The sequence below is a fragment of the Peromyscus californicus genome, unplaced genomic scaffold, assembly GCF_007827085.1.
Source record: "Peromyscus californicus insignis strain IS unplaced genomic scaffold, ASM782708v3 Scaffold_7__1_contigs__length_154581171, whole genome shotgun sequence".
NCBI classification, from domain to species: domain Eukaryota; kingdom Metazoa; phylum Chordata; class Mammalia; order Rodentia; family Cricetidae; genus Peromyscus; species Peromyscus californicus.
The window spans coordinates 42,959,328-42,981,574 of record NW_026294595.1 but is presented as its reverse complement, the minus strand read 5'-3'; the positions used below and the strand labels follow the sequence as shown (position 1 = coordinate 42,981,574).

At 40.9% G+C, this 22,247-nt stretch overlaps 1 protein-coding gene across 4 annotated transcripts in view; it reads right to left on the bottom strand.

Moving 5' to 3' along the window:
* Positions 1–18,308: 18,308 nt before the first annotated feature.
* Positions 18,309–22,247, bottom strand: part of Scn2a (sodium voltage-gated channel alpha subunit 2) — a 139,361-nt gene continuing 135,422 nt past the window's right edge. For all 4 annotated transcript variants that reach the window (XM_052725825.1, XM_052725823.1, XM_052725827.1 and 1 more), the window contains exon 27: positions 18,309–22,165. In XM_052725825.1, the coding sequence (XP_052581785.1) occupies positions 20,970–22,165 (1,196 nt within the window). In that variant the 3' untranslated portion in view covers positions 18,309–20,969. The remainder of the gene's footprint in view (positions 22,166–22,247) is intronic.

Genomic DNA, 22,247 nt, shown 5'->3' with positions numbered 1-22,247 from the left:
AGGAGAACAGTCAAGGAATTTTGACAGAATTTAAGCAAACAGTGGCTACAAATTGGTCTTGTTACACTTGAACAACAAGAAGCAACTTTGCCAGGCGATGGTGGCGCTCACCTTTAATCCCAGCACTCCAGAGGCAGAGGCAGGTGGATCTCTGAGTTGGAGGCCAGTCTGGTCTACAGAGTGAGTTCCAGGACAGGATGCAAAACTACACACAGAAACCCTGTCTTGAAAAAGCAAAAACGACTGGGCGGTGGTGGCGCACGCCTTTAATTCCAGCACTGGGAGGCAGAGGCAGGTGGATGTCTGTGAGTTCAAGGCCAGCCTGGTCTACAGAGCAAGATCCAGGACAGCACCAAAGCTACAGAGAAACCCTGTCTTGAAAAAACAAAAACAAAACAAAACAAAAAAGAAAAAAACAAACTATTACAATTTCTATGTGAGCTTCAATAGAGCTGAGAAACTTCTACAGAGCTGATAAAACTAAAATTATAAAGCAGCAACAACAATAAAATCCAAGTAGGTGGATTGCAGTTCAGTTTGTTCCAAATGTGCACATTTATTATGATCAGCGTGTTTTGTTCCTATATCAGAGTACATCGAGTGACTTCAGACATCAGGAGGCGATGCCAGTAGATGTGCATGGGTGCAATCCGCCACACTGTTTCTTCCCATTTTGCACTTTGACCCGGTGAATTACTTTAAAGTGATGAGCTTGGCAAAAGTCACTGTCAGAATCTGACACTGAGACTGGTTCTTTGAAAATGTAGTGATAGCAACACAGGTTATATAGCCATCAGACTTTTTACACTTTTCTTTAGACTAGCCGCGTGAGAAGTGAGCATTTCTCAGTCTATCCCACTTTTACTTTGTTACCTTTTGCCTTTAGTTAAAATATTTCAAATTTGGCTACCTAGAATGGTCCCTCACAGTTGGGAAGAGCTGTTAAGCCCCCCTAAAGAAGAAACGGCTTAGGGCAACATTCTAAAAACTATAAAAAGCTTTTCCTAATGCTAATTGCATACCAAGTTCCATTTGATTATGTTTGCTTCCTCACTTGTTTGGTCTCCAGCCTGGGAGAGTCACTAAAGGCAGTCTCCAATAATGCAATGTTCCATTTTCAAGGATTTAAAGGAAGGAAAACCCTTTTTTTTTTCATGCTTTCTGAAGTTAACAATAACAACAGCAAAAAACTGGAGAGGGGGAGAGGAGAGGAGAGTTTTATCTAAGAGACTAGTTTTACTGAAATGGAAAAATCAAGTCATTATTATTTATAAGTTAATTAATTCACCTGCTAGATTTAGTTAGTCATAGTGTAAAAGCAAATGTGATCTCACAGGATGCATTGTCATGGCTGCTGATCCCAAGTTGGTGAATTTTTATTGGTAATAAGTAGCTGCAGTCCACTAACAAAGATCACATGGCCTGACGTGTGCTCACCCACAGGTAGTCGCTGAAAGTCATGAAAGGAGTGAGTCGTCTGTAATCGCAAAGACGGAGTTTCCAGTTTCCACTAGAATGGCTTTATAAGCAATCTAAGAAGGTACTTTCAAACAAGAACAGCCACCTTCTAAAATTCTAAAGCTTTTGAATTATAAATTTTACTCCTCTCTTTTTTTTTTTACAAACTTATTTATTTATTTTTTATTATATGTGTTTGCCTGCTTGCGTGTGTGTATATACAGCATGTGTGTAGTGCCTTTGGAGACCCGAGGAGGGTGCTGGCTCCCTGGAACTGGATTTACAGACAGTTATGAGCTGCCATGTGACTCCTCTACAAAAGTCATGAGCATTCTTAACCACTGAGCCTTTTCTCCGGCCCTTCTATTATTATCCTTTGTAAAAAGTCACAGCTTCAGTGTAGAAAGAGAGGTTTTCTGTCTTTATCTCCTTTTCTTTGTTGTCACTTACAAGGAGAAAACATTATTTTAAGAAGAATTACTATTAAATTTAAAGTAAGTACTATAGATATTTGCTTTTCATAATTAAGTATTTTACACGCTGTAGTCTTACTAATGTTATTGGAACTATGTCTATTGTCTTTCCCATCCTTCCTCTCTTCCTTTTTCTGCTTTTGACGAAGTACAAAGTATGAGCATCCTGCACAAAGTAAATGCCTTTGAACTCTGAAAAAACTCTAGGTTCAAAATTAAGATGGGGGGCAGGGTGGAAATGAGGTGTCATCACTATTTTTGAGGTATCCATTCACTGTCTTAGATTTTGGCCACATCAGTGACTTCATAGTTCCCCTCAGAGTGGATTAGACTTTTCCCTCTCACACGTATAGCAATTTTTATCTTCCCATAGACTTCATACTCTTTAGTCTCTCCCCTCCTCTCTTACCTTTTCCCCTCATCTCTTCCTTTTCCTCTTCTTCACTTTTCTCTCTCTCCTCTCCTTCTTCTTTCCTTGAATTGTTCTCACATCTCTTTTTAGAATTCCACTAATTCTTCCTTCCTTCCTTTCTCCCCCACCCTCCCCTTTTTTTTTGTCTTTTGTTTTTTTTAGACAGGGTTGCACTGTGTAGTCCTGACTGTCCTGGAACTCTCTGTGGACCAGACTGGCCTTGAACTCACAGAAATCGGCCAGCTTCTGCCTCCTGAGTGCTGGGACGAAAGGTGTGCGCCATCATGTCCAGTTTACTATTTTTTCTTAGTAAACAAGGATACTCCATTCCCTGCCATCCTATCCCTTGCCACACTGATTCTGGGAGTCACACCCACTCTTTTATGCCACCACAGGGTACAGACGAAAGCTGACAAGATGTTGACCTTGAATTCTGTAACCCTAGTTCGGAACACCCTGTTAAATATACAAATGGAGTTCACCTTTACCACCTGAATATTTCGGTACAAAGGTAAGATCAACTAATGGCCATTATAATTTTATATTTTCCTCCCTTCTCATACACATGAGCTCCCAAGTGGCTAAGAGGCCCTTTATAGGTCTGTCCTATTTTTATATTCCACTTATTAAGAAGAAAAGAAAGGCAATTGGGTATTTGTCAGTCGATCATCATGCCAGATGTCTATGCCCTCCCACCATGGGCCTCTGTCCACCTCTATTGTGTTCTCATTTTTCCACCTAATGTGACTCTGGACCTGCCCTCATCCTGTTATACGTGCTCTGTCATGCAGCTCTAAAGACATCATCAGAGGACCCACCACCAAATAGTGACATGGTGACCTGCCTAGCAAAACATGTAAGAAGAGCATTCAAAGAAGACTAAAAGTCAGTTTCTTGTACCCAGTTTCACAGAATTTAGATAAATGATGTTTGGGGTTTTATTTCCAATTTGCTCTTCCTAAGAACACGAACATGTAGAAAGGAAACTCCATTTAGTGTAAATTTTAGGATAGTAATTTGTGGTGATATATAATCACCCCAATAAAGCTTGCCTGGGGACCAGAGGACAAAGCCAGCCACTATATTAAACATAGAGGTCAGGCTGTGGTAGCACACGCCTTAGATCTTAGCATTTGGGAGACAGAGATCCATCCAGATCTCTGTGAGCTCAACGCCACACTGGGAACACAGCCAGGCATGGTGGCACGCGCCTTTAATCCCAGCACTAGGAAGGAAGGAAGATGGCAGGGCACAGAAAGGTATATAAGGCATGAGTAAACAGGAAGTCTCTCTCTTGAGGCTGAGGATTTCGTAGAGGTAAGAACATGGTTGGCTTATTCTGTTTTTCTGATCTTTCAGCTTTCACCCCAGTATCTGGCTCTGGGTTTTTTGTTCTTGTTGGTTTTTTTTAATTAATAAGACCTTTTAAGATTTGTGTTATTTTCATTGAAACATATACAACCACATGTCCCTTTATTTATTTATTTATTTATTTATTTATTTATTTATTTATTTATTTATTTTGGTTTTTTGAGACAGAGTTTCTCTGTGTAGCTTTGTGCCTTTCCTGGAACTTGCTTTGTAGACCAGGCTGGCCTCAAACTCACAGAGATCCGCCTGACTCTGCCTCCCGAGTGCTGGAATTAAAGGCGTGTGCCACCACCGCCTGGCTCACATGTCCCTTTAAATCTGTGCTGTGGTTTGTTAAGGGTTTGCTGAGAGATTGTCTCATCCCTCTGACTGTTTATGGTCTGTGCAGAGTACCATACACTCCTTGTAAGGCTGTATGTAGAAATATTTAATTTATAGAAAATGGCCAACACCCATTCAATGGACATCTGTGACTGGCCATGTCATGAAATGTTCACGATCTACTCTTTGATGGGATCCTATGTTTATGTTAGTTGGGTGTTCTTTTCTTCATTGGGGTTGCAAACTCCTTTTAATGCCCTCAATACAATATCTCAAAATCAAAAGCATTTCTTTTCTTTTTTTTTGTGGCTGTAAAAGTAAGATTTATTTTTAAAAAAATCAGTTTAGTAGTTATTTTCTAGAAACGAGGTGAGTTCGAAGGCATCTGGACCCAAATGAAAGAGCTCCCTAGATCATTCATGATCCTGAGTCCTTGGGATACGAAGAAAGTGCTAATTGAAGTGTTCTGTTAAGTGGGTCAGTAAATGAATTCCAGCTCCTAGGCATATTTCATAATGTGACTATTGCTCATGGTGATTGAGCACTCTCTCTCTCTCTCTCTTTCTCTCCTTCCTTCCCAAAATTCAAATAAAAAATTTTCTCATAAAATGATTCATCTGGCCCATCGATGGTGGTGCATGCCTTTCATCCTGGTACTCAGGAGACATAGTCAGGTGGAGCTCTATGAGTTCAAGGCCAGCCTGGTCTACAAAACAAGTTCTAGGACAGGCTCCAAAGCTACACTCAGAGAAACCCTGTCTCAAAAACAAAAAACAACACAAAAAAGTGAATTCATCTGGATTTAAATCTGCAGTATTCGAAGGAGACTATACTGTGTGGAGGCAGAAGATATTATATTACATTATATTATATTATATTATTATTTATGTGTGTGTGTGTGTGTGTGTGTGTGAGATTAGGTTCTCTCTCTCTCTCTCTCTCTCTCTCTCTCTATATATATATATATATATATATATAGAGAGAGAGAGAGAGAGAGAGAGAGAGAGAGAACCATTCATAGTGACACATGCCTTTGATCCCAGCCTTGGGTGGGGGGTGGGGGACAGAGGCAGACAGATCCCTGAGTTCAGTGCCAGCCTGGCCTACAGATTGAGTTCCAGGACAGTCAGGACTACGCAGAGAAACCCTGTCTTGAAAAACAAGACATTCTAGATTTGTCGTATGAGTGAGAACGTGCAATATTGATCTCTCTGTTCGTGGCTTATTTGATTTAATATGAGAATTTCCAGTTGTTAGAATTCCTGGCCACTCCCACAGCTGCATGACTGAACATATGCAGTTCAGTAGCCAAGGAAGAGGCCTTACATCTTGAGTCATCCGTGCGCTGTGTGGTCATGCAACCTGCGCATGTGTGGAGTAGCTCCATAAGCCCACATGCGCATGTGCGGGGAATCCTTAAGAAGCTGGTCACAGACTCCTCCCCTCTTCCTTCTTCTCTTTCCTCCTCCACACCTCTCCCTTCTCCTCACATGTCTCTTCCAACAGGCCTGGCCACGCTCTCTTCTGCCCCCCCCCCCAATAAAGCTCTGATACTGGGTTTTGTCATGCCTTGTGACCTTTCTCACATGATAACAGCACCGCCTATAAAACCAACACCAGTTCCATCACTTCTCTTGAAAATCATGCGCGCCCATATCGTTCTATAGCCTAGGCTTGCTTTGAACATGAGATGATCCCCCCTACTTCACCTTCCCAAGTGCTGAGATCATAGGTGTTTGCCTCCCTGCCCAGCCCTTTTCTTTATGGCTATATAATTCTTTCTTGTGTATATATACCAAGTTCTTAAACCCACTTGTTTGCTGGCTGATGCCACGATGCAGCTTTTGTGCATAGTGTCATGACAAGCATGGGAAGGCAGGAATCTCTATGAAATATGGACCTTGAGTTCTCTGGTGTAGATGGGAAAGGGATATTCCTAGTTCATATATACATGTTGTACTTCTAGTATTTTTGAGGAATTTCCACACCAATTTTCACAGTGGCTGGACCAATTCATGTTTCTATCAGTAGTCTCCAAAGGTTCCCTTTATTTCCCGTATAAGAAGAATTGCCTTGGGCCTGAAGAGAAGAATTATCAGAGTGGCAGGAGCATAGGGGCAGGCTGTCCCTGTCATTGTCTCTAGGAAGCAGGAGGACAAAAAGGGAAGGGAGGAGACTGAGGACAAGGCAAATCCTTCCAGAGCAAGCCCACGTGATCTACATTCCTAGCTACACCTTATCTCCTGGCATTTCCACCACCTTCCCAACAGAACCAAAAAACTGGGGACTGAGCCTTTAATATATGACCCCATAAGGGACACTTCATATTCAAGCCATAGCATTCTGACTCTAGCCTTCCAAAGCTCATACACATTTCATAATTATATGCAAATGTCTTTAGTCTATCTCCCAGAAACCCTAAACTCTCACAGGTATAACATTGTTCAGAAGTTCAAGTCTGACTTCTCCACTAAGACTTAAGGTGAATTCTTAGCTGTGAGTCCTCACTAAAAAAAAAAAAAGGTACACACTTTCATATAAATTGTCACAGAATAAGTATTTTCAATTCTGAAAGGAAGAAATGAGATACAGAAAGGAGAGATCAGACAAAATCTAGACTGCAACCAAGCAGGATAAATATTAAATCCTGTGGTTACATGTATAGCAACCAGGGCATGTGATGATATGCTGTGAGCTCTAAAAGGCTTCAGTACCCCATTCCAGATACACCTTACATGGCCTAGCTCCTCGATGGGTCTACTGATTTCCTTGACAGATAATTCATATTTCTTTTTCTTTCTCCCCCCACCCCTTTGTTGAGACAGGATTTCTTTGTCTAATAGCCCTGGCTGTCCTAGAACTCGATCTGTAGACCAGGCTGGCCTTGAACTCACAGAGATCTGCATGTCTCTGCCTCCTGAGTGCCGGGACTGAAGGCGTGCGCCACCACTACCACAGTGATAATCCATATGTCTGACATTTCCAACTTGATTGGGCCTGCACTGCATCTGATGCTTCACTCTCATAGCTTCATGCTTTACCATCTCACACTGTTTTCAGGGACTCCGAATCCTCCCTGTGTAGCTAGGCCTCCTGGGCTTTTTGATGAATTAATGATAGAAAGCTTCATGAGCCTGTGGCTCTTGCCTTCTTCGTGCCTGCAAAATTGCCATCAGAGCATCATACCAAGTCCTGCCCTAAGCAGTAACCAGCTTCCTGTCTCTCTTGGACCATGGAGGCTGAGCATGTTGAAATGGGTACCTAGGTGGCCTAGCTCAGTGAAAGAAATCTTAGGTTAGACAGCTTCCTAGGCCACCCAATGTGAGCATAATGCCAGCCCTGAGGCAATATTCTCTTCCTCAGGAAAAGTCTTAAATGAGTTTATACTTTTGAACCCTAAAGGTGTAAAGCTTGGATGAGTGGCCTCTTGTTGATACTTCATATGTCCTCCAAGCATCTTTCCCAGCTTCCTAGTTAAAAGTACTTGGGTGCTCTGTGATGGTGCTAATCTCTTCGGAAAGCATGCCTTCTTGAGCCGCAACTTCAACAGTGTTCCTTTTCTTACAAAACCACAAGTTTAAAAAAATGTTTCTCTTTGAACTTGGTACTCCAATTTCACTACAATCCTGGTTGAAGGCAACCAGCAAAGTCGACCACACAGCTTAAATATGGTGCCGTGTCTTGAAGTTTCCCCTGCCAAGTATTCCTTTACCTTTGAACGTTGACCTTCTACAAAGTCTTAGGATACAGACAAACTCTAGACAGTAGCCTGTAGTCCAATTCACCAAAGTGGACTCATTACAAACTGAGGTACTGTGAGCCAAGTCTTTACTGTCCATGTTCTTGTCACGCTCAGGTCCACTAAGTTCCACTCAAATTGCCTATGTAAGTTTTGTTTACAAAACCCTGGGTTGTTTTACTTAGCCTGCACCTCTAAACTTTTCCAGATGTTTCCCGCAAGCTAGTTGTAAAGGCTTGTGAGCCACCATGTCAGGTAAAGTCGCAGCAGTGACCTCACTTTGTGGCACGGCTCTTCTTCATTAGCCTGCATTTCACGGGCATGACAAAGACCTCAGAGAAACCATTTAGAGGGAGAGAATATTCGTTTTGGATCACAGTTTCAGCCCTTGGTTGACTGAACCCATTTCACTGAGCATGAGGTGAGGCAGAACAATATGGCTGTTGGAACATGTGTCAGGTGCTCACTTCATAGTGGATGAAGAAGTGGGTAGAGGGAGAGCCTGCAGATATGAGATGTCTTTCCAGGCCATGCCAGGAGTAAGCTGCTTCTTCCAGCTAGGCTTCGTCTGCCCAGGTCATACCAACAGCCTTGAACACATGAGCCTGTGGGTGACAATATGCTCCAACCCTAACAGTAGTAGTTTATTTTTCACAGTGGCAGAAATGAAGGGACTTAGGAAAGTGACATACCATTTACATTATTTACTAAGAACAGTTTCTTAAATATTTCCAAATCATTCTACTCTGTTGAAATGCTGCTTTCTGATTCCTAGAGGATCCAGTAGCCAGTGCTTTCTGGTTTTCTTTACCGTGTGGTCTTTGCAGTTCAACAGCTTGTTCCTTCCCCACCCAGTCCCATGCTTTGGAAGATGGGAACCGCTGGCTTTATATAGAAGCCAGGCCTGTAATTAGAAGCTTTAATCGGAGTGTCTTGACTCAGATCTCCTCTGGAGCCTGTGTTTTCCCCCATGCCTGACTTTCCGTACTGCCTTTTGATTTTGCTATGGCTGGTGGAGAAAGGGCATTCTCATTGCAGAAAGAGTCATGTATTTTGTGGTTTTGGAGCTGGAAAAAAATTCCACATTGGCGGATACACAGCAGGCACTACATTATTCTCCTTAAGCCACTGGCCACAGATATTCGAGGACACGATGGTCTAATTATTTTATTCTTGGGAGAGCTACAAGAAGTAGCTTCTGGGAAGAACTTTAATAAAGTCATTTTAATTTGAGCAGATGATTTTTATTCTACTTACGAGAAAAATGCTTTCAGGGTTCCGTCAATTACACTGGTCATGAAGAAATATTTGAAATTCCCTGAAGACGTAAATACTTGGAGGGTTCTCTTGTTCTGTCTCACTTGAGACTTTGAACTGCTTCCATCAGCCATTTCCTTAATATTGTGGTTTGTTTATGCTGGCTTCGCTTTGTAACCATGAGATTGGTGTTCAAGGAAAAACATATTTACTAGACAGCCACTTCACAAACTCCTTTTTTAAGAGATAATTCAAATGTAACATTATTTCTTTTAGCAGTTACTAAAATGTACTTTTTTTCTTCCATTGTTTATACCTAAAATACATGCAAAATAAACAGGGGGGAGGCGTGCGAGGATAAAAGCCATTCCACCCCAAATAGTAAGCTTCACGGTTCATAATGGAAACAGCACCCCCTAGTGGAAAAGCACCCAAATAGTTGTTCTCATAAAATTTCGCTGAGGTTTTGAAATTCATAATCCAACCAGTTCAAAGTGGAAGAAATTAGTTGGAAGGCTGTTAGCATACCTTCGGCGTTATTCAGACACCAGCTCTGTGATTCACACCCGTCACCGGCCACTCTCTTTCCTGTCCTCCCAGTCTTCCTTTCATCTACACAGTCTAGGTATATCACATCAAATGGACCATACTGCCCACGACATTTGGTCTCTGTCTTCCTTCTCTTACCACACTGTCTTTGAGGCCCATATAGTTTGAGTATACATCAGTACTTCACTCTTGTCAGTGGTTGAACAAGCCCACTCTGTTTATATGCTCAAATTTATCTATCCACAGGTGGGCACTTTTCTCTGTTATAAACATTTTCCTTTGAGTATCATTTCTGTCGAAACGTCTGTACCCTTTTCTCTTAGGTATATGCCTAGAGGTAGTTTTGCTGGGTTATATGTTAATTCTGGGGTAAAAACTTTGAGGAATTGAACAAAAAATTAAAAATACTACTAAGAAACAGCAGAAAATAGTTTTCTAGGATACTCTGAAGTTTTCCTGAAGAATTACTTTTACTTTGGTAGGAGAATGGCAGTCCTCACTAGATCTTTCTTTCTTTAGATAAAGTCTGTCTTTCATTGGATGTACTTCTAGAGTAGGACATTGCATGCAATCTCTCAATATTCTAACACTGCTTTCGGTATGAGATTTATCGAATTGAAAACATAGGGGCCTTCGTTTATGCTTATTTCGATAGATTTTGGCAAGTTCCCCAATGTGTTTCACTTTCTCAATAAGTTTCTCTCATTTTCCTGAACCCTTTGTGTTATGAAGACTATAAAGCTTTCTGTTCCAAATAACAAAAAACCAGTTACTTCAGAAAATGAGAAAAAAACATTTCAACTTCATATTTGGGATATATAAGTCCATAGCAACATTTGGGTTTTGCATGTGAAGATCCAAATTTCAGAGAACTTAATAAATACAGACCCCAGTAGGGGAAGATTATGTAAAGGAGGTTCTCACCTCATAGAACAGAGAAGGCAATTTCTTTTGCTGTCCAGTGAGTACATCAGTATCACTCAGCTATCAACCCTGTAACCAGCAGCAATGATCTGCCTGAAACACACACTTATTGCATTTGTGGTACAAATGCTATGGGAGTAACCAACCACTTTCATGAATCAGTGAGATTCAGAGAAATGGTAGCAGAACTCAGCGTTCATTCAGGATGTAAACCTCCGAGAACACTTGAAAATGTAAGATCCGCTAAAGGATGTGTGTGGGTGTCTACTTCAAAACAATGACAGCAGACACTAAGCAACATGCTCAAAGGTGGATTTTGAACACCTTCCCACATTATGGTCAGACACAAAACACAACAATACATCCCAGTCCTTCTCTGGGATTGTACTGGATGGCCATCCACAGCAGTAAACATGGAAAATGAAATTGGTATGAGATAGGTTGAGAAGAGCAAAGGCCTGTGAATTAGGAGTCTAAAAACTCAGGGAATAAAACTGCTAGCCTGAAGGAAGGTTTTCAGTATACTAAATAAAGTGGGAGACTCCTTAGAGAAACTAATCAAGAGGAAGACTAACAGACCTTTTTTTAAATCATAAATGAAAAAAAATCATTTGCTTAAATGAACAAATTCTTACAAAATTACAACTCATTAAAGCTTAAAGGAAAAGAAAAAGCTAGTTAAAAATGTCCACGCTGTTCAAATTCCACATTACCTTCCACTACCAGTATTCTTACTTTTTACCAATATTCAAGAGAGGAGTAAACCTATTCTTATGGAAATGATCTCAGGAAGGAGTATTTCCTAAAGTGATCAGCTATAGCACTGAAAATGAAGGAAGGACATTAGGACATGCGAGGAAGATTTAGGAGGGGATTTTAACACACAGCACCCAGGAGTTCCAGATGCAAATGAAATAGAGGATGTGGAATGGTAAACACTAAAAGCTGAAAATTTTTTTGACATGTTCTAAATTTAATATACTAATTGATTTGTGGACTCTAAATTATGGTAGGATGAATTCCAAGTCCAACGTAGTGAAATGTGATTAGACTCCAAAGAACTTCAATACAAAAGATAATTGTAATTTAAACTAATACTTTAAAAGTGTAGCTGAAATAAGACCAGTTTCATTAGTTTTGTCTCCTTTGTCCTCACTGATAGAATCTGAGGAAAGATGCAAGATAAAATGAAGACATCCTCAGGGTAGGCAAATTTGAGGAAAGGGGCTTCTCAAAATGCACATGTGTAGTCTTGACTACAGACATCTGCCACAAAACACCGTTTAGTTGTTAAGAGTCAGCAAAGCTGAAGTTGAAATACTTGGTGAAATAGCTTGTAAGAATAAGGTGTGGGGGCTGGAGAGACAGATCAGTTGGTAAAGCACTTGCCATGCAAGAATATAGACTTGAGTTTGATCCCAGCATCCTTGTAAAGAAGCCAAGTGTGCTGGCAATTGCTTGTAATGTCAGTACCGGGGACAGAGGCAAGGGGATTCCTGTGGCTCACTGTTCAGATAGTCTAGCCTAAGTGATACCTCCAAGCCAATGAGAAACTCTGTCCTGAAGGAGGAGGGGGAAAAAGAGGAAGAAAAGGAGGAGGTGGTGGAGGAAGAGGAGGAGGAAGAGGAGGAGGATCTGTCCTGAAGGAGGAGGGGGACAAAGAGGAAGAAAAGGAGGAGGAGGTGGAGGAGGAGAGGAGGAGGAGGAGGAGGAGGAGAACCCAAGCTTAATATCTAGCCTCCATGTAGATACGTACATGCACACAGATGTGTAACCACACAAACATTTACCCACATGTGTATGCACACACACACACACACACACACACACACACACACACACACACACACGAAAAGAAAGAGAATGGTACTAATATATTATTAGTATTAAAACAAAACACCATTGGTTCAGGCGAGAGTATACAAATAGTGGTCATATTTTACATCAGGCATATGACTAAAATGTAAGAATAATCACATAGAAAAGAGAAAAAAGGAAGAAAGATGGAAGGTGGTGGGGTTATGAGATGTTGCAGGATATTTATACACTGTATGAAGATGTGTCACTGTGATTGGTTTAATAAAAAGCTGAATGGCCAATAGCTAAGCAGGAGAGGTTAGGTAGGACTTTTGGGCCGAGAGAGGAAGTCAGGGGATGAAACTAGGCATGTGGATTTCACCAGTGAGATGTGGAGCAAGTCGGATGCACAGTACTGAGGAGAGGCAAAGAGCCACATGGAAAAAAACATAAATTAATAGAAACAGGTTAATTTAAGTTCTAAGAGCTAGTTGGAAACAAGCCTAAGCTAAGGCCAAGCTTTCATAATTAATGATAAGTCTCCATGTCATTATTTGGGGACTCACAGTCCAAAGAAAGTCCAACAAGAAAGACCTGCTACAATGAGACAATTTTCAACTAGCAGGTATATTGTAAAGCAAAATAAGGAAATGTATTGCAATGTAAAAGAGGCCAGGAAAGAATGGGATTTGAAAAATCAGAAATTGTAAATAAGGTCATAGAAAAAAAAATAAATCCAAAATTCATTAAGGGTAAAAATTAAGGTTGAGCATTAATTAAAACTGATAAAATGTTTTTTAAAATGTAGTCATATTCTTTTAAAAATATATACTATTCTAAAAGCTGTGTATAGAGAAATCTTTAGGATAAATACAAGGGGCTGGGAATGGTGTCTCATTCCTGTAACCACAGTACTTGAGAAGTTGGAGAAGAAGAATCAAGAGATCCAGTCCAGCCTGGACTACAGGTAAGACTGTCTCAAAAACAAATAAATAAACAAATGAGTGAATAATAAATACATGAGTGAAAGCAGATCCTTATCTCACTCTGTACAGAGATCAACTCCACATGGATCAAATATCTTGATGTAAGACCTAAACTGGGTAGGGGGGAAAAACACTTCAGGTATCAACATTGGTAAAGACTTTCTGGACTCTGGTTGCTCACAAAAGAATGCCAGCAACTGACTAATGGGATTTTTTTGATATTATAAAGCTTGCAGAGCAGAGGAAGTGGTTCAGTAAAAAGGCAGCCTGCAGAATGGGAGAGAAATCTTTGCTCCTTACACATATGACAGAAGATTACTATCTAGAAAATACAAAGAAACTCAGAAAATGAAATAACAAGAAACCAACCAACCCAATCAGCAAGTGGGTTAATGCAACAAGGAGGCAGTTCTCAAAAGACGAAATACAAATGCCAATAAAAATACGAAGAATATGTTCAACCTCAGTAGTCATCAGGGAATTGCATACAGACTATATAGAGGTTCCATCTCATCCCTTTCAGAATGACAGTCACTGGTAAAATGTGGAACAGAAGGGAACTGCCATATACTGCAGATGGGATGCAAACTATCCAGAAACTATGGAAGTCAGTATGGAGAATCCTCAAAATAGATACAGCATGGCCCAGATATATCATTGCTGGGTGTTTACCTCAAAGACTCCAAGTGAACATGCCACAGAAATCCTTGCATGTCAATGCTGATTACAGCTCCGTTCACAATAGCTGGGCTATGTCTCAAAGCTAGGATTCTGTCAACAGAGGAATGGATATCAAAAGGTGTAGTGTATATACATAAGAGAAAGAAGAATAAAGTCACATTGATTTCAGGAAAACGGCTGCAGCTAGAAACAATACTAAGTTAATTATGTTGGTCTCAGGAAGATAAATATCACAGGCATTATCTCATTTGTGGGCCCCGGGTTTAATACAGATATCTAATTCATGTATGTACAAATGTTATGAAAGTAGACATGAAATTGTCTAGGTAAACAAGATACTAAAATGGGAGGGCCAGGAGAAAGGAGTGGGAAACAAAACAGAAGGCAGGCAAGTTTAAAGCATACCATATGCTTTCATTAAAATTGCCTTTTGTGACCTGGTATATAATAAAACGTAATAAAAATTATAATACTTAAAAAAAGCATCCCATACAAAGTACCTAAGCATTCCTGTATTCCCCCAAAAATTCAGACATGAAGGAGAGGAAAAGCCTTTATGGAAGATGTCAAATCAGGGGGAGACGGAAGTACCTTGTTTTTGTTTTTGTTTTTTGTTTTTTTTTTTTTTTTTTTTTTTGGTTTTTCGAGACACGGTTTCTCTGTGTAGCTTTGTGCCTTTCCTGGAATTCGTTTTGGAGACCAGGTTGGCCTCGAACTCACAGAGATCCGCCTGCCTCTGCCTCCTGAGTCCTGGGATTAAAGGCATGCGCCACCACCGCCCGGCAGTACCTTGTTTTAAGTAGACAAGATTAGGTTTTTAAAGCTTACAGCTGCAAGTGTAAAGTAGAAATGGTATAATAAAACATTTGCTTCAAGTTGCTAACTTTTCAGAATGTAGTTTCTGCTGAAACAAACCCCTCACCCTTATGGGAAATAGGGTAGTTGTGAAAATGAGAGCCTGTGCCTCGAACACAGCCAAACCAAATGCAAACTCATTTGCAAATGAATGCTGTCACAGCAATGAGTTAAGCAGATAATCAATGTTTCATCCTAAACTTTGTAGCATAATCAAACATGATCATTCAGAATTTTTATTTCTTTCTTTATGCAGCGGTATCTTGGCAACTCTAAAAAGCAAAGTATTTGTTTGGGGGCTTGCTTACATACAGTGTTAGAGAATTAGTCCATGATTATCATGGCAGGAAGACAGGCACAGGGCTGGAGAAGCAACTGAGAGCTTTACATCCTGATCTATATAGAGCAGGCAGAGAGAGAGAGAGAGAGAGAGAGAGAGAGAGAGAGAGAGAGAGAGAGAGAGAGGAGTCTGGTGTTGGCTTCTGAAACCTCAAAGCCTACCCTTACCAGTGACATACTTCCTCCAACAAGGCCACATCTAATCCTTTTCCAAACAGTTCTACTAACTGGGGACCAAACATTTAAATGTATGAGTCTATGGGAGACATTTTCATCAAACTACCACAAGAAGTTATAGATCCTGTGGTGGTTTTGTTGTTATTGTTTTGTTTTTAAGAAATATTTTGAATCACATTTATTTAGTGTGTGCATAATGTGTGTGTGTGTGTGTGTGTGTGTGTGTGTGTGTGCATGTACGAGTGTGTATGTGCACACACATACATGCAAACGTGCAAATGCTGTGGTTCTCTTTCCTCCAGGTGTGTCTTGGAGATTGAACTCAGGTCTTCAGTAAGGGTGGAATGCACTCTAGCTTGCTGAGTCCTTTCACTGGCCTGAAAAAGAAGCATTTAAAATATCCCAAACTGACACTTTCTTTCAATTGCCAATGGCTTTAGACTTTGTTCCTCAGTTATTTCTGAAGTATCTCTGATCTATATATGCTTACATACTTCATCTTTCATAGGATGTAAGAAGTCAATCATTACATTCAATTTTTAGTATGAGGTACATTAAGAGTTCATTAGAGAATCACAAATAATGAGGAGGCACTAGGCCCACGCTTCCCTAGCAGGCATTTGATTCCTGCTTGTGTAGCTCATTTAGTGCATCCCAGGAGTGGACCGCCTCCAGAAGCAGCTGAACCACACACATATCAGAAGAGCTTCTGGATAGACACAAGAGAAGGCTCAGAATCAGGAACCAATAGGGTGGTCGGGAGGAACCAATAGTTGGGGAACAGGGAACCTCCCTGAAGTACTCAGCCAACCAGGAATTCAGAGGTCAGAGAAATACTATCAGGAACCTTCGGAATGTAACAGCCGCTCTGTGCAAAATCTGCAGGACAGCACCTGCCTCCCTGTCCCCAGGCTAAGGCCCAATTTTGTAAGGTCATGAGATAAACTGCTTTAGTTTTTAGTCTCTGGGTAAGCACTGCTTCTCACAAGAAACTAGTTGTCTGCTCTGTGGGACTGCATTCCCTGAAGCACTGTCACAAGATCTTGGCTGGGATTTCCCTGGTATTCTTAGAAGCACAAATGTATTAGCTTGATTCATGAGTGCTGTCATTTACTCTGTACAATGTTAATGCCAACAAGCATCTTGTAACAAGGTAGCCAATACATCTTGTAGAATGGCCACACCTTGCTCTTCCTTCAGAGAGCTAGTTAAAAAAAAAAATCCATGTTTGTTTCTGTTTTTCTTCACAGTGTTGGTCCTGTTAGCAGGAGCCACACTGCTGGAGTCTGGTGGCTCATCTGTATCCCTCAGCTCTGCTTATGAAGTCGACTTGTAGTAGATGCTTTGAGTTGTATTTAGTGCATAATAACAGGATAACAACAACTACAAAAGCACGGTGTGTGGATCCAGGGGGTCATTGTAACCATCAGCTGCACTATGTCCTCTTCACAGTTTACACGGGTATTTTTCATCAGAAAGTGATAGGAGGGACATGTGGTTTTACTTTACAGATCCCCAATATTGACAAGCAGGAACGCTTTCTCTTCCTTATGCCTCTCTGCTTTGCCCTTTCGCCGCCACAGCGGCTGGTACCCACAGCAGGCATTCCCACAAGATCATTCAGGAAGAGGCCTCTCCCATTTCTTCCCCGTGTTCCCATTGTCTTTCCTGCTGTAGATTGGTCTGTCCACCACAGAGCTCAGGAAAACAACTGATTGCATGAGGAGCTTCCAGAATAGAGTAGTTGAGTTTTGGAGTCTTTCCACTCTAGTCTTCTCAAAAAGTGAGTATGGAAAGCTTGTCTACCTGTGTGTCTGCGCACACGGGCATGCCTTATTCTTGCAGAGGCCAAGAGAAGATGTTGCATCCGTAGAACTGGAGATGCAGACCATTAGGAGCCACCATGAAGGTGCTGAGAACCAAGCACCTGACCTCTGGGAAAGCAGCAAGTGATTTTAACTACTGAGCCATATCCCCAGCCCTACTGTCTAGCTTTGAATGTTAATGACAACTTGACTAATCACTGTGAACTTCTATCAGTCCTGATTACTGGTTCTCATGCACCAGGGCATGTTAGAGTTGTCTATTTTTTTTTTTTTTTATGAATTCCTAATACTGCTTAAACTACTCTCAAATTCAAATTACCCAGTATACATTATGGATGGCTGGGTGTCATATTGAACACATATGTGTCTTGCTGACATTCTCAGGATCATTTTAATAGTCTAATTATTTCCACCAAATAGAATACTACAGGAGTTTAAGTGGATCAGTATCAATTCCTCATACTCCTTATACTGGAAGATAAATACTTCAGAAGCATAGCAACACCTTCACTGCATACTGAGCTAAATAATAGGCTGTGGAAGTGGCAGATGTTTTTTATGTAGAATATTTCCTATTGGACATTGATTCCCAATCTTGCTATGATTCATCAGCAGTGGAGAGTCTTAAAGATGTTAGATGACTAGGTCTCACCTCCGGAGATAGGAACTCAATTGGCCTGCTCATCCGACATTGACATTTTTATTAGAAGCTTCACAAGTAATTCAAAGACGCAATCAAAGTTGAGAGGCACTTCTCAAACTGTTCATAATTAAATGGGAAATGCAAACCTGTGAATTTTGATTATGTATTTTATAGTATGAAAAACTGATATCTACGCTTTCCTAGAAGTTTTGCTGAGGAAATTATAAAAAAATGAATATACAGATTGTGTGTGTCATCCACAAAGTGGCAGAATATTTTTAAGGGAATGGTCCGTGTGGACAGGGCTAAACAAGATTTTAGTGAATGGAAAAGAACCAAGGAGAAGAGTTTCCAGGAAAACTGCCAATGTCTGAGAGAGGGATAAAGAAGGACGCAGGGCAGTCAGTTGTGAATATGCAAGGAAGGAAATACAAGAAGAAAGGGGGGAATCAAATCAAACAGTACACAGACAGGGAGGAGAAAAGAAGCACAACTTAAAATGTTAGTCAAATTTTTATTAATCTTTTTAACTTCCCGCTACTCTACCAGGTGCCATAGCTGGGGCTTTTTGGCCAATATTAAAACTAAATATCCAATACACTCTTCTTAGCTTCCAGTCCATGAAAAATTTAAAGATGAATAATTATACTTAATGTGTACTTTTTACATTTAAATTTTCAGATAGATAATTTTTACACGATAGAAATTTACCTCTAAATGGCATCTCGAAGATAGAAACACAGACAAAACAATAAATACAGAAACAAAAGCAAAAATCTTTATTCTTTTGGCTTGATTGTAATGTGGCTTACTGCTCTTTATGGTAACAGCATTTTCCTGCATGCATTCACCAACACACTACAAGTCAATAGCTTTAGTATAAAGAAACTACATTGAATGTTGTTTGTGAAACAAAATGTTTTGCTGTAATTGGTAATATCATTTCACTACTTGGTTTTGTGGGAGAGAAGAGAGAGAGAAAGAGAGAGAGAGAGAGAGAGAGAGAGAGAGAGAGAGAGAGAGAGAAGAAAGAAACAAAGAAACAAAGAAAGAAAGGGAAAGGAAGGAAGGAGGAAGGAAGGAAGGAAGGAAGGAAGGAAGGAAGGAAGGAAGGAAGGAAGGAAGGAAGAAGGGAAGAAAGGAAGTTTGGTTCCTATATCATATCTGATACAGCTCTAGTGCCATGTGGGTCAGTAAAATTCTATCTATCCATCTATCTATCTGTGTAAACAAACATTAGGAAAGATGGATGAATTCTAGGGGAAAATGCTAGGTGAGGACATCCCATTCAAGCCATGCCAAGAGTATCATCTGCTCCCGTTGAAACCTCTTGTCAATGATGAGGCGTTACTACTGAAAGCAAATGAACACTCGACTTGGCTTGAGAACTGTAGAAATACGTGCAAGTCCACAGTACCAACAATGAGAGCAGAAACCTACACCGCCTCTCAGTCTTCATCTCTTACTTTGTGACGTGCCTTAATTAAGAAGTGCTGGGAACAGAAACTAATGATATGACTGTGACATCCACCTGAAGATACTTTTAATTTTTCATTTTATGTACAAAAGGCTGAAAAATAACGTAAAATGAACCCCCTTTTTTACAATATTTATATTTTCTTAGAAAACTCTAACCATACACTTTCAACAGATCTCAGCAGTTTGCCACTTGTTTACACGGTCCGACTTCTCACCAGAGTGTTCAGTGAAGGTCGAGAGGACATAGAACAGGGGAGCTCTTCCTCATTTACTGTAGTAACCCATTGCTCAGTGTCATGGAGAATGCGTTCCTGATGCAATGATTTGCCTGCCTTCGCTCTGACATATGGCTTCCCTTTTAGACTTCTGAACAGCGGAAGGGTCAAGATACAGCAGCATCAGCAAGAGAGACATGCAGCAGTAACAGCTTCAGATTCTAAGGGAACCAATGACACCATGTCACCTGTTGAAAGCTTGCAAACTATACTTAACTGTGGTACATATTTGATGCAGTAATACTGTGCTTAAATCATTTTTGTTTGCTCAAACATGCACCACTGGGTAAAATTACTATTTACAAAGCAGACTTTTTTTTTTTAATTGACATACACTGTGTCAACCTTACCAAGAGCAGAAGATGGCTAAACAATACTGCAGGAGAAAGCAGAATCAGCTTCAGAAAGTGGCAGTGGGGATGGTTTTTGGTCAGTTCGGGTTTCTTAGAAAGGATTGATAGGATATTTTTTGCCAAAGGACACTTATCAAAAAATGTTACAGTCATGCTGCCAGGACTCTGAGCATGTGATGGTCTGTGTGTGCATGTGTATGCATGTGTGTATACATATATATGTATATACACGGCCATATACATATATACATATATACATGTACATATAATGAGATATGTAAAAATAAAACAACTCTTTGATGGTTGTGATTCTATGGAACATTTACAGGCACATTAAAATTCTTCTGGATGAAACACCTTAAAAATATGGATAGCTATTTAAGCACCTCAAAAATCTAAAAACATCCTGAAATAAGAAGTGAACCCTTTCCTTGTGTGATGGGATAGTTTCACGTGTGAATGAGAACTGCAGCATGCCTTCATTGAAAATAGATCTCGTTATACATAGAGAAATGTAGAATCCCCTCCTTAATCCCTCTCCCCAAACGTAAACCCATTTACAAAAATAGTCACGTATAAGAGTAAACAACCCGTGAATTTAAAAAGAAAAAGAAAAGGTGATCAATTCACAGCACACATTTTGTAAAAATATGGCAGGTGTGGCAGTTAAAACACAAACAGTGGTGACAGTTACTGCTATCAAGTGTCACGTGTTAAATTTACATCAAAATTGAACTTCCCTCCCCGTGTCCCTTGTTCCTGTAGTCTGAGTAGCCATCGCTGTCCTCTTCAGCAATGTCAGCTGGTTGTGAAAACAGAAACCTCCTGTCCCTGCTGTGTGTCGGGTGGAGTGAGTCCCCGTCGGCTGACCCGAGGTCCTGTCTGGTTATAGGCACTGACCTTAAGTATACACTTGTAGAAACAGTCAGTTTGGCATAGACCTCCTGAGGGAGTCACAGATACATCACCAACTCAGGCTGTAAACAGTTGATCACAAAATGGAATATTCTTGTTTGTTTTTTTTTTTATTTTAATTTTATTATTTATTTATTTTTTACTTTTTACTTTCCCTGATATCTTTCCCTTTGTCCTCCTTTTCCGATTTGTCCTTCTCAAATTTTTCCTTCTCTGGTTTGGTCACGCTGTCGTAGGAAGGTGGAGACGTGGTGGAAGGTGTCACGTCAGTTTTCTCTGGAGTTGAATTCTCGTTTAGTTTATCGATGATGATGTCCTCTTTGATGGGCGTTCCCTCACCTTCTTTGCTCTTATCCTTTTTGTATATAGAGGAAACTTTCTTAACTTTCTGCTTCAGGAGATAGCGCCGGTACGCTCTCTGAATGACAATAGCCGACACCTCCTCTTGTTTGCGTTTCAACGTGGTGGTAATCGGCTCATAGGAGACTTTGGAGGGGTTGGAAGCCATGAACCGCTCTTCCATCTGGACTCGAAGGGCGTCCATCTCTCCGCTCTCACCCAAAACCCGCTTCGTAAAAGCAAATAAGATGTCCAGGCAGTGGATGCGGTCTCCGCTCACCATGGGCAGATCCATGGCAATGAGCTGGACTTTGTTGGGCTTTGCGATGAGAAGGGGAGGATCCAGGGCAGCCGCAAAGTCAGAGAGCTTGCAGAACTCTATGAACTGAGTGGCATCAGGGTCGAACTTCTCCCAGACCTCATAGAACATCTCAAAGTCGTCCTCACTCAGGGGCTCTGCACTTTCCTCCGTGGCGACACTGAAGTTCTCCAGGATGACGGCGATGTACATGTTCACCACAACCAGGAAGGATATGATGATGTAGCTGACAAAAAAGAAAATCCCCACGGATGGGTTCCCACAATCCCCCTTCACCGAGCTTCCGGGGTGATCTTTTTCAGGATCACAGTCGGGAGGTCCACTATTTAATATAGGTGCCAGCAGTCCGTCCCAGCCTGCTGAGGTGGTGATTTGAAACAGGCAGATCATGCTGTTGCCGAAGGTCTCAAAGTTGAACATGTCATCAATCCCAACTTCCCTCTTAACGTAGGCAAAGTTGGACATCCCAAAGATGGCATAGATGAACATGACCAGGAAAAGCAGGAGGCCGATGTTGAACAGCGCAGGAAGGGACATCATCAGCGCGAACAGCAGCGTGCGGATCCCCTTGGCGCCTTTGATCAAGCGTAGGATTCGGCCAATCCTGGCCAAGCGGATGACTCGGAACAGGGTAGGGGACACAAAGTACTTCTCTATCAGCTCGGCCAGAAACATTCCTGTGAAAAATGATAGCCAATAGTGTCAATGGCAGCAGCAAAGAAAAGTTTTATATGATTAAGACAAGTACTATCTAGTTTG